Source organism: Laccaria bicolor, genomic scaffold (assembly GCF_000143565.1).
Source record: "Laccaria bicolor S238N-H82 LACBIscaffold_3 genomic scaffold, whole genome shotgun sequence".
Classification (NCBI taxonomy): Eukaryota; Fungi; Basidiomycota; class Agaricomycetes; order Agaricales; family Hydnangiaceae; genus Laccaria; species Laccaria bicolor.
The window spans coordinates 931,403-943,821 of NW_001889874.1; the positions used below are offsets into that span (position 1 = coordinate 931,403).

Here is a 12,419-nt window from a genome sequence, read left to right on the forward strand (position 1 = left end):
GCGGCGATGACGAGGACAACATGTCTGACAAGAGCAACAAAGACGGCAATACAGATGGTGTTGGAGCAGCTGACATAGGTATCAGCTATCTAAGCCAAGGAAAGTAATTGTGTTTACAGCCTCTGGAAAGACTCAACATACCTTTTCATTCATCTTTCTCAAGCTTTCACCACTACAACATCATCCAACATCATCCAAACGTTGACAGCGTGTGTAGCAGATGACAATACGTCGTCTCGAAGACCCATGACATGGTGGAAGGGCTGGAGGGTGGCATGGGATCGATTTGCGGAAGACGATATGTTGGCTTGGGGCCAGGAGGGGTGGAACTGTTGGAAATCTTGACGACGAGCTTAGGGATTCGTTCTGCGGACGACAATACATCGTCATTGAGCTAGGAAGGGTGCAGGGTATGGTGGAATGGTCGGACATGTTGGAGCAAGAGTTTGACGTGCTCGACGTCCGGCACAGGTCAGTTCCTTTCTATCTTGATTTGTTTACGAGGACTTACATCTTGTAGGTCGTCATGCCATTGTAAACGACGTTGACGCTGCAAGCATCCATGGCTTGGGCGTCGAACTGGCTGGGCAGGTTGGCGTTGGCAGTGGAGTGAACTCCATTGAGATACATGTGTCTTCCATTAACCGTGCTGTGGTCGACTGAGAGCTTTGTAGCTGCACGTGTTCAGCATAACAGGTGTGGGCAGCTGCATGAGCTGTCAACTTTGTTGGAGAGATTTGGCGGGGATGGGCATTGAACGTTTGAGGGTGGGGTTAGGGGCGAAGAGGATGCGAAGAGAATGCCAATGGCAAGGGTGATAGGGGTATATGCCGTAGTTGGTAGGCGATGGGGTGGCATGGAGGAACATGGATGCACAAGGCTGCACGATGTGGGAGAGACCAAATTGTTGAACAGCTTCATGCCAGACAAGCAGCCATTGTGGGTCAAGATGGAGCCTTGCCAGCTGAGACTGCAGCCTTTTCGTGGATTTCGTTGCTGACAAGAATTTTGCAGCAGGCTCAGGTGAGTTGAGTATCTAAGAGATACACTCATTGAGCCTCATGGGAGACGTCTTGGCCAAAAGGCAGATGATCGCACCTTTTGTCGTCAAATTTGACCCCTCTACAACTCCGAATCCATACCTATCCCTTCGCCCTCCACATCCCTGTTGCGAATGAATTGGTATCATTATGAAGTCACAACCGTCGATCACAGTCCACCCTGATGAACTGACAGCAAAGGAGACTGAAACATGTGTGAAAGGAGACTCACTGAAGAACGGATCACATGAGCTGGGACAAACATCTGCAAATTTTAAACTGAAAAGTGGATGAGATAACTCTAGCGTTTTGTGAGATGTAGGAAGGAGGGAAGTATTTAAATACAACAGATATTTAAATGCAAGAAATCCGTAGACACGGATAACCTGTGTGTGCCTAGGACTTGCCCAGCTGGCTCAAATTGGATCTTAAATAATAATGGTAAGATCCAAAAGATGGGCAAGACCTGAGTGTCTGAAAGCTTGATTGTGTGCAAAACAACTAGCTATACCAACCAGAGTGGAAGCTCACAACAAGCAAGTTGGTTCAGCACAGAGGAACTACCCAATCACGCGGCACTCTGGGAGAGAAATTTCGTGAATTAAAATGCAAGTACATGAGAGGAGTTTTAAGATAATTTTTTGTGAAGCGATATAAATACAGGTAGATTACAGAACGAGGTTCCCGTTAGAGGCGACAATGAGCGCCGAAGGGATTTTATTGTTAATACGAAACTGTTCGAAGATTGCGGCCAACGAGTCAAGGTGGGACTTGTTGTATGCTTTTGATGTACTCATAGGAAGAATCTCTTCCATACGACGCCAGTAAAGTAAGAAGGCGAGAGAAGTCCAACTGCCTGTTGCGGCTACAATTTCAGGTGATATGCCAGCAAGGAGAAGTTCGACAGCGCCGCCAATGCGAAAACTATGGCCCAAGATATGGGCGAGCATGGCAGACGACCAGATCTGGTTACAGAAATTGAGAAATTCATGTTTGAGAAGGATCTTCGACTGATCAGAAGCAGTCGTATAAGTGAAAAGGGGGGCAGAGTGATCAGTGGATGAGTTAACTTCAAGATGATTCTTCAGTGCAGCGACAGGGCAAAGGATGTCGTTCCGTGCAGTAAGGATTATGGAGGCGCCGAGTTCCTTCGTAGTTTTCATCCAAGGAATATGGAAGCTTGCAGAGGAGGAACCATCTCGCAGCGTGCGGAAAGTGATCCTAAAGGAATATAAGAGAATATATATAAAAAGGAAAGGTAGCGCACATAACGGAGCGAAGGATGTGATATTTCTCATCAAATGCAGCAGCAGTGGTAACAGCTAGTTTGCCTAGCCGTCGGCAGCCAAAGAATGTGCACAGAGCGAGGGCCCAGACTGCTGCATGGAAAGGAGTAGAAAGGTTAAGAGCACGGCGAAGAGCCAAGAGGTGCTCAATGGAGACAGGGGCACGGAGAGGACGTTGATGTTTTGTCCCTTCTTTGTTTGCAGACACCTGGGCCAGGTGAACCCATTCGTCGTCTCCAAACCAAGGGGCATGATTGACGACATGCCATGCACGGATACCAGACAACCAGGAGCGTATAGTATTCCCAGCTTGTCTACCCTTATATTCGCCGATGAAGGCACAGAGTAGGGGATAAGAAGCAGGCATTCACGCTTCCTCATCAATACCCCATGTATCGCAGAATTGGGTGAAGCGCAGAGCGCTGGCAGCATACGTGGATTTGGTGTTAGGTGCATATGCCCCACGGATGGACATCATAGCACTATTGACCAAGTGTGGATGAAGAGAAGCGATAAGGTGCTGTCGGTGACAAACGGCGTGGGGTGTATCCCAGGCAAACAAGCGATCCGCAGCAGCGACATGAGGGCGTAAAGAATTTTGAGAGATTTGTCGCCTGGTGTGAGGTTTCCTGGGTTTGATGAGTCGGGACGATAGAGGTGAGACGTCGTGAGGGAGAGTAAAATAATCAGTTGTTGTAGATGGTGATTGCAGAGTAGTTATGGGAGGCGATGTCATAGTTGTAGATAGCGATTCCAGTGTAGTTGTGGAAGGTGATGTCGAAGCAGGTGTGGAAGGTGTGATACGAGGCTGGAAAGGAGTGAAGAGAATATGACGACATGTGGGGTGCGGAGGAACAGGATGTGAACCCCCACAGTCGTCTCGACAACACGCGTCACCGGTTTAAAAGGGTGTTGGAGACTAAATAAATGATGTGAGAATAAGGAGGAAGTACATGGTGTCAGGAAGGAAGGCTAACCTAGGCATGAACAAAACAAGAGGACAGCTCATCAGGGAGCATGAAAAACGGGAAGATTTGCTTCCCAACAGGTCCTGGTTCCCCGCGCGAGATAGGATCAGCTGGATTAGCTTCAGATTCAATATAAACAGTTTTAAAAACAAGGGAGGTAGCCATTAGAATGAGATGTGTGCGACAAACTGCAAGATTCAGATAGATGTTGCCACTGCGGCCCTTATCAAGAGCACCGATGGTGCCTTGGTTGTCAAAATGGACAAGCAGGTGAAGGTCCCGAAGACCTCTGGACTCCAAAAAAAGGGCAAGAAGCTCGATGGCAACAGTCTCGAGCCAGCAGATGTCGCGGCCTTCAATCTTCCAAGAAGACGAAAGCTGGAAGGCAGCCCATTCATCACCAATGATAATGCCAATACCCCACAACGTAGAGGCATCAACATACAACCCAAGATCTGATAAAGGACCAAGAGGGTGAAGGGACCGAGATACCCCCCGCAAAGTAAGTTTGACCAACCACCAATTCAAGTCAGTAATCAGGGAGTGTGGGGGATACTTTGTGAGGAATTCGTCACCATGGAAGGTAGACGCAAAGTTAGAAAGCGAAGGCAAGTGGGAGCGACCATCAAGATAAACAAAAGCGATGTGACAAAGAGATCCGTGGATCTCCCCAACATCCCGTAAATGGCAAGGTCGGCTGTCAAAGTCAGTCAGGAATTGAAGGACGCGTTGATGGAATTTGTTTCTCTTTCCTTCCGGCAAGCTAACGAGCTTCCGAGGGATATCCCAGAGAAATCCGATAAAAGTCGTGACAAAAGAGAAGCATTCGTCACCCTTCTCATCATGCCAAGGTACTCCCAAAGAGGAGATGCGGCGAAGCATATCGTCGCGGTCATAGTCATAGTGAAAATCACCATCAACAAAGAGGCCGGATGGCGAAGGGAATCGGAAAGCCTTCAGGTCGTCTTCGTATTTTGGCACTGGGAAGACCCCCTCAGCTCTCCAAATGTCAACAACAGTGTTTGCAATCATACCAGCATTACTGCTGGCACAAGCAGCTCCAAACGGATGATCGTGATTGATGAAGAAGTCGTCAGAAGTGCCTTGGACGACTAGCCAAGGTTTGTGGGATGGGAGAACGGGGCAGGTCCGATGGAACTTCTTGATATCAAGGGTGCACGCTTGTGTTCCAGGAGGTGCATGAGAAATCTATGCAAAGACACAAGTGGCTACCACCTTTATCATAAAACCAAGGCACTTGCCTGTAGAGCTGTGTGTATAAGTCCACAAGTTTTATGAAAGGCCTTTCATAGGTGTGTCCTGTGTCTTTCTTTCTCATAAAGGCTATAAATGTAGGCAAAGACCACAGGATCCTTTCATAACATTTCTTAGGATCTTTCATAAAAGCTTTCATAATTATTATCATGTGCTTTCTATGAATATTTCATTGAAGCTGTTCAGTTCTTTCATTGTACTTTTCATAATTAAACCTGTGCACTTTCAATAGGTATTTCATTCACTGGGTTAGGTGTATTCATTGCCTTTTTCATAATTAATGGTGTGCACTTTCATTGAATATTTCATTAGGAATTTTCGGTGCTTTCATTGCTTTTTTCATAATCAATCCAGTGTAATTTCAATAAATATTTCATTGACTATGTCAGGTGTATTCATTGCCTCTATCATATTTAATGGTGTGCGCTTTCATTGAATATTTCATTAGGAATATTGGATGCTTTCAATAAATATTTCATTCCCTAGGTCAGGTGTATTCATTGCCTCTTTCATTAGGAATTTCAACTATTTTCATTCCCCTTTCATTAATTAATGGTGTGCGCTTTCATTGAATATTTCATTAGGAATATTGGATGCTTTCATTGTACTTTTCATAATTAATGTTGTGTGATTTCAATAAATATTTCATTCCCTAGGTCAGGTGTATTCATTGCCTCTTTCATTAGGAATTTCAACGATTTTCATTCCCCTTTCATTAATTAATGCTGTGCGCTTTCATTGTGCATTTCAATAAATATTTTATTGGCTAGGTTATATGTATCCATTGCTTCTTGTGCATTTTCATTGAATATTCCACAGCTTTCATTGGGATTTTTCATTGAGTATCTCTCAATATTTCATTCCAATTTCATATCTACCCCCAGGGCTATCATTATGATTTTTCATTATATTCCATGATAGCAATAAAATAGCTATTATGGTCCGCATTGGGGGGTGGTCACATGACCAATTTCCAAAAATGGGAAAAAAAACAAAAGTTGTAGCTCTTCACCATAGCTTTCTGAATCAGTTGGAATTATGTTCTAAAGTGCTTCCATTGTGGAGATATGAGGTAAAATGTTTTCAAAAGTGCCGTGTTTTTTTTTGTTTTTTGCATTTTTCTACATGAAAAGAACACTAAACAACATGATTTCAACAGATTTAGAAAGCTAAGAGAAGGGGCTACAACTATTGTATCGTGGGAAATTTCTCCCAAAAAGGAAGGTACATGCCCTAAAAGGGTAATTGACACCGACAGACTACAAAAGATTGCTCATATACTACAAAAGTCAGTTATAGCCTACAAAGTTTACTTATAGACTACAAAAAAGACTACAAAAGTCAGACATAGACCACAAAGGTCAGACAAAGACTACAAAAATTAGTAGTGTCCACTTTTTGAGATTACAATGGTTTGTAGTGTCTGTTTTTTCAGACTACAAAAGTTAGTAGTGTCTGTTTTTTTCAGACTACAATGGTTTGTAGTGTCCGCTTTTTTCATTACAAAAGTTAATAGTGTCCACTTTTTGAGACTACAAAAGTTAGTAGTGTCTGTTTTTTCAGACTACAATGGTTTGTAGTGTCCGCTTTTTTCATTACAAATGTTAATTGTGTCTGCTTTTTGAGACTACAATAGTTTGTAGTGTCCGCTTTTTTCATTACAAATGTTAATAGTGTCCGCTTTTCTGACATATAGTTTGTAGTGTGGTTGACTATGTATGTATAGGTCATTGGGGATATGGTTGAAGGATTGGGATGAGTTGACATTCTGCCACTCATGAATAGTTGCTTTTGATGTCAGGTCCATGGCTGTTTTTCATACTTGCAATCTGTCCTGTCTTTTCACATGAGAAGTCACTATCCTATCTAATCAAAGGGTGTGTTTCACATGAATCCTGGATAGACATTGAGAAGCAGAGAGGACCAAACCACCTATATACTTCACTTTTGATACCTTTAAATCAATCTACTCAAGGCTGACCCCAGTGGTGAAGGCTTGGACAATGACAACTGGTCCTGGTATTGGAAGACATGACAAGTTGCTCTGGTAGGACAGAGAATTTATCCCTCCAAAAAATCATGTGAAGATTGACTGTGGTCAGACATAGGACAGCAGATACTGATCTGAGTGGAAGGTTGACCAACATCAAAGATAGGATAATGGCTTCTCATGTGAAAGGACAGGACAGATTGCAAGTATGAAAAACAGCCATGGACCTGACATCAAAAGCAACTATTCATGAGTGGCAGAATGTCAACTCATCCCAATCCTTCAACCATATCCCCAATGACCTATACATACATAGTCAACCACACTACAAACTATATGTCAGAAAAGCGGACACTATTAACATTTGTAATGAAAAAAGCGGACACTATTACCTTTTGTAATGAAAAAAGCGGACACTACAAACCATTGTAGTCTGAAAAAACAGACACTACTAACTTTTGTAGTCTCAAAAAGCGGACACTATTAACTTTTGTAATGAAAAAAGCGGACACTACAAACCATTGTAGTCTGAAAAAAACAGACACTACTAACTTTTGTAGTCTGAAAAAACAGACACTACAAACCATTGTAATCTCAAAAAGCGGACACTATTACTTTTGTAATGAGAAAAGCAGACACTACTAATTTTTGTAGTCTTTGTCTGACCTTTGTGGTCTATGTCCGACTTTTGTAGTCTTTTTTGTTGTCTATAAGTAAACTTTGTAGGCTATAACTGACTTTTGTAGTATATGAGCAATCTTTTGTAGTCTGTCAGTGTCAATTACCCTTTTAGGGCATGTACCTTCCTTTTTGGGTGAAATTTCCCATGATACAATAGTTGTAGCCCCTTCTCTTAGCTTTCTAAATCTGTTGAAATCATGTTGTTTAGTGTTCTTTTCATGTAGAAAAATGCAAAAAACAAAAAAAACGCAGCACTTTTGAAAACATTTTACCTCATATCTCCACAATGGAAGCACTTTAGAACATAATTCCAACTGATTCAGAAAGCTATGGTGAAGAGCTACAACTTTTGTTTTTTTCCCATTTTTGGAAATTGGTCATGTGACCACCCTCCCAATGCGGACCATAATAGCTATTTTATTGCTATCATGGAATATAATGAAAAATCATAATGATAGCCCTGGGGGTAGATATGAAATTGGAATGAAATATTGAGAGATACTCAATGAAAGCTGTGGAATATTCAATGAAAGTGCACAAGAAGCAATGGATACATATAACCTAGCCAATGAAATATTTATTGAAATGCACAATGAAAGCGCACAGCATTAATTAATGAAAGGGGAATGAAAATGGTTGAAATTCCTAATGAAAGAGGCAATGAATACACCTGACCTAGGGAATGAAATATTTATTGAAATCACACAACATTAATTATGAAAAGTACAATGAAAGCATCCAATATTCCTAATGAAATATTCAATGAAAGCACACACCATTAATTAATGAAAGGGGAATGAAAATGGTTGAAATTCCTAATGAAAGAGGCAATGAATACACCTGACCTAGGGAATGAAATATTTATTGAAATCACACAACATTAATTATGAAAAGTACAATGAAAGCATCCAATATTCCTAATGAAATATTCAATGAAAGCACACACCATTAATTAATGAAAGGGGAATGAAAATAGTTGAAATTCCTAATGAAAGAGGCAATGAATACACCTGACCTAGGGAATGAAATATTTATTGAAAGCATCCAATATTCCTAATGAAATATTCAATGAAAGCGCACACCATTAAATATGATAGAGGCAATGAATACACCTGACATAGTCAATGAAATATTTATTGAAATTACACTGGATTGATTATGAAAAAAGCAATGAAAGCGCCGAAAATTCCTAATGAAATATTCAATGAAAGTGCACACCATTAATTATGAAAAAGGCAATGAATACACCTAACCCAGTGAATGAAATACCTATTGAAAGCACACAGGTTTAATTATGAAAAGTACAATGAAAGAACTGAACAGCTTCAATGAAATATTCATAGAAAGCGCATGATAATAATTATGAAAGCTTTTATGAAAGGTCCTAAGAAATGTTATGAAAGGATCCTGTGGTCTTTGCCTACATTTATAGCCTTTATGAGAAAGAAAGACACAGGACACACCTATGAAAGGCCTTTCATAAAACTTGTGGACTTATACACACAGCTCTACAGGCAAGTGCCTTGGTTTTATGATAAAGGTGGTAGCCACTTGTGGCTTTCCCTCTATCGCAATGGGGGCCCGCCAAAAGTGAATGACAGGAATGTTTCAACATTGTTCGTTATCCCCCAATCCCCCCCCTGTACGCCGTTTTTGCTGACATGCACCGCGTAGATCAAGTCGGTGCCCAGCCGATTGACCGACCTTGTAGCATGACGACTCTGCACATGCGACATGATGAGCCGATAGTAACGAAGAAGCAGGCTGGAGAGCTGAAGACGCTGATGCAGCAGCTGAGAAGTCAAAAGGTGCGCTCAAGTAAGTTGATTAGAACCCGTCTCTCTCTTCAAGAAGCAGAAATGGGGGTATGCCGAGCGGCGAGCCGTCTACGTACGTTCACTTGTGCAGTGGGTTAGAAGGTGAGTCAATCAAAGCTTGGCCATTCCGATCCAACCTCGTACTACACGACTTCTAGACGACTTCATCCTCCCAGCACAGTATTCGATGAGATGGTAGCCCTTCTTTTCTTCTACTGAGTACTCACACCTTCACGGACAAATCTGGACGATCAACCAACAGTTGAGGTATCAGTACTTCTACGCAAGTTTCCAATTACTGATTGATCCATCGTTTGTAGCAGAGCAAGGTCAAGCAAATCGCTGGAGTTCCCGCTCTCCTCGCCAAGATTTCTACACACCGACCCAAGATTGTTTGCTTTGTCAGACTGGAAATCGCGGACATCGTCAGATTCAAAGCGGTGTTGTTAACTGTCTAGCCCCTGTCACGTATTACCCGACCGGTCAGAAAGCGCCGAAAGGTGAACGTGGCGAAATTCAAGCTAGCTATGCATTACAACGCCAAGATGTCCACATTGCCTTCGTCGAGTCGGAGTGACGTGGATGGATGTGTGCCGCTTACTTTGCAGGATGGTGGCACATGTAGATTGGGACGATGCGTGTAATTAGAGCGACTACGATAAGCAAACGAGAATGAGAGTTCGGTTCGCGCGCGCCTATTCTCCGATATAAATAATCGAGCTTGAGTGCGGGACTTTGAACCCTGAAACACGATAGGTCTGATTCCCGGGATGTGAATGGCGGCAGATGACCTTACCGTCGAGCTCGAGCTATTGATCTTCGCAAAAAGCTCTTCGGGATTGTCTTTCATTTTTCTTGCGACAATGTAAGAGCAACTCCACATCAAATACTTACTAAGAGCATTGTTTTGCTCCTGGTAACATCTGCTAAGGTTTAACAAGATATGCGTAGTTGATATACAGTAAGAACGAATGTAGATAATTAAATGCTCTCGCCGTCTACGTGATTTGGCGATCGTGTCGAATGCCTGTCATGGCCCTCAAAAAACGCGACTACGTATACACAGACGCCGGTGGCCCTTTCTAAAAATGATAAGGTCAACTAGTCCGGGTCGCTGGCAAATCGCAAGTGAATGGCTCACCTTTCTGCATCGAAAGGCATCTTGTTCCTCACTGCATTCACCGTCGATTCGATGACGCTTGTGGCCGGTGGAGCTGGAAGCAGCTGAAAAGCATATCAGGAGTTGTTTACATCCAAACACAAGGTGGCGTACTGGGAGGTGTTTTGGGCGGTGTGGTGGCTGTTGCGCGCAGCTACCCCAAATATTTGAGCATGAATAGTGGAGGAAAAGGCTATCCATACCATCCCCCGAAGCTGCGTAAGTTCCTCGCGTAACTGGCATTGAGTGGAAACCTCTCCTTCGTATTCTGCACGAGCACGAGCGAGGCTTTGAAAGACATCTTTTCTTTTCTGGATAACCTTGTGAAGAATCCGCGCATATTTTTGAATAGAATCTTTTTGAACCGAAACATTTGCACGGAGGGAGTGAACGGAGAGACTATTCTGGTTGTATTGGAGTTGAAACGCGCGAATATCGGACAAGATAGCCAGTACTTTGCTGGTGAAGTAACGTGAAGTTCAAATTTCAACAATGACAAGAACTTCAAGACGACTCACGAGCGGACGATCCCCTCATTGAACGAGTCACTGTCGGTCACAAGCGACATGGCCATGGGCCTGATGTCGCGTGGTCGAAGGATGGCCATGTCGCAGCGAAAAGGACAGCATTGCCTACTCTCCACGAGTGTGTCGCAGCACCTTTGACACGCAACATGTCCTTGAAAACGAAAGAAGCATTTTAAAGAAAAATAGATCAAGTAGGCGCTAGATTGCTTACCACAGCTAATGCGACAGGGAACGCAGTCGATCTGGTCGAAAACGTCGCAGCATACAGAACAAAAACCGGGATGCATGATGGGGCAGATCCGTGGGTTGAGGGAAAGCAAAAGATTTCGCTAAGTCACTACCTCCCTAGATATATTGCAGAGAAACAAAGAGCATTTAGGGACAAAGAGGATAGCATCTCGTGTCAAGAAAGAGAAGCGCGTAAGTCAAGAGTAAGTCCCTAGATGAAAGGAAGAACTGACGTCATGTGAAGTGACTGATTGATGGATAGCTGATTGATGACCGGTGACCGGTGACCGGTGACCAGTGACCAGCGGCGATGATCGATGACCCGGTTGGCGTCGCCGCTTCAATATCTTTCAATATCATTACTTATACCATTTAAGTGTCACGCTTTCCAAACAATGGGCTGGCCCCTTTCATTGGGTTAAAGATTATAGAGGGGTGTCACCAACTTGAAATTTCAACACTATCTGGGAATTGAACCTGCGGCTCCAGGAATCAGGCCACCACACGTTATATATACAGAAGGCAATTGTAGACTTTAAGGGGCAAGCCACATTTATAGTCATGATCATACCCTTGAAGTAAAGTCACCGCTTAGTTGGATTCATATATTGATATTAAAGATGCACCTTTTGTTAGTAAGTACAGAGCGGAAGGAGAAACAAAACGCGGTCACATGACGGAAAATATATATCACGCTTGCTGTGCCTGAGATTAAGTTCTATCTTGGCGTTGTGATGGATAGCTACGAGGACGCGGTAAGCCATCAATTAAGAATCGACAGAGCGTCCGTCATTGTTGGTGGAGTCCTTGTTCTGCGGTTTCGGAAGGGCACTCCGCCAAAGGACGAGTTAGTCGGCAAAAGTGAGGGGGGACGAAATTGGGACCCAAAGATATGAGGGAGGCAATGAATGTCCATGCGATTTCTACCTCAATACCTCCGATCTTGAGGCTATACTCTGCGACAAGCTTCAGTAGCTGAGTGGCCATATCTGGTAACTTGACGATAACATCGTAGAAGACGTATAGTGGACGTTGTGGAATCGCTGAAACAAAAGCTGCAAGACCGGACCCGTGCCCTCTCAGTATCGATGACAAGTTCCGCTACAATTTGTCCATCAGGATCAAAATCGTCTCGGGCAGGCGGAGAGAAGCATCTGAGGGCGTTGACAGCATCCACATGAACACTATGACTAGGATGGGAGAGGAGGGTGACCAGCGACCCGGAAAGAGCATTCTATATGGAATGTGACTGCTTTGAGAACAACAACGAGAACCAAGAAGGATGGAGCCATCTGGCCTGGAATCATCGCAAGCCAACGTCCGGAGTTGGCCAGATCCTGAATCGGCGTGATTTGACCTTGTTCACTCAACATGTGAGCTCGAATCAAGTCTCGTATCAGAATCACAACCAGTTTTCAGGTGAGCAAAACGTCATGGCGGCTAGCGTT

At 43.4% G+C, this 12,419-nt stretch overlaps 4 protein-coding genes across 4 annotated transcripts; 1 reads left to right on the forward strand and 3 right to left on the reverse strand.

Annotated features, from left to right (window-relative positions):
* Window positions 1–353: 353 nt before the first annotated feature.
* LACBIDRAFT_322543 (uncharacterized protein) lies at window positions 354–1,305 on the reverse strand (the record flags this gene model as incomplete). The annotated part of the gene is made up of 5 exons (XM_001876006.1): window positions 354–366; window positions 512–674; window positions 724–996; window positions 1,099–1,165; window positions 1,273–1,305. The coding sequence occupies 5 exons, from the start codon at window positions 1,303–1,305 to the stop codon at window positions 354–356; spliced, it is 549 nt and encodes a 182-aa protein (XP_001876041.1).
* A 3,544-nt stretch (window positions 1,306–4,849) lies between these two features.
* LACBIDRAFT_308569 (uncharacterized protein) lies at window positions 4,850–5,005 on the forward strand (the record flags this gene model as incomplete). Its single annotated transcript, XM_001875565.1, has 1 exon — window positions 4,850–5,005. The coding sequence occupies one exon, from the start codon at window positions 4,850–4,852 to the stop codon at window positions 5,003–5,005; it is 156 nt and encodes a 51-aa protein (XP_001875600.1).
* A 5,288-nt stretch (window positions 5,006–10,293) lies between these two features.
* LACBIDRAFT_308570 (uncharacterized protein) lies at window positions 10,294–11,030 on the reverse strand (the record flags this gene model as incomplete). Its single annotated transcript, XM_001876007.1, has 3 exons — window positions 10,294–10,675; window positions 10,735–10,894; window positions 10,955–11,030. The coding sequence occupies 3 exons, from the start codon at window positions 11,028–11,030 to the stop codon at window positions 10,294–10,296; spliced, it is 618 nt and encodes a 205-aa protein (XP_001876042.1).
* A 730-nt stretch (window positions 11,031–11,760) lies between these two features.
* LACBIDRAFT_308571 (uncharacterized protein) lies at window positions 11,761–12,344 on the reverse strand (the record flags this gene model as incomplete). The annotated part of the gene is made up of 2 exons (XM_001876008.1): window positions 11,761–12,072; window positions 12,225–12,344. 2 exons carry the CDS (start codon window positions 12,342–12,344, stop codon window positions 11,761–11,763), a joined length of 432 nt encoding a protein of 143 aa, XP_001876043.1.
* Between the last annotated feature and the right edge of the window lie 75 nt (window positions 12,345–12,419).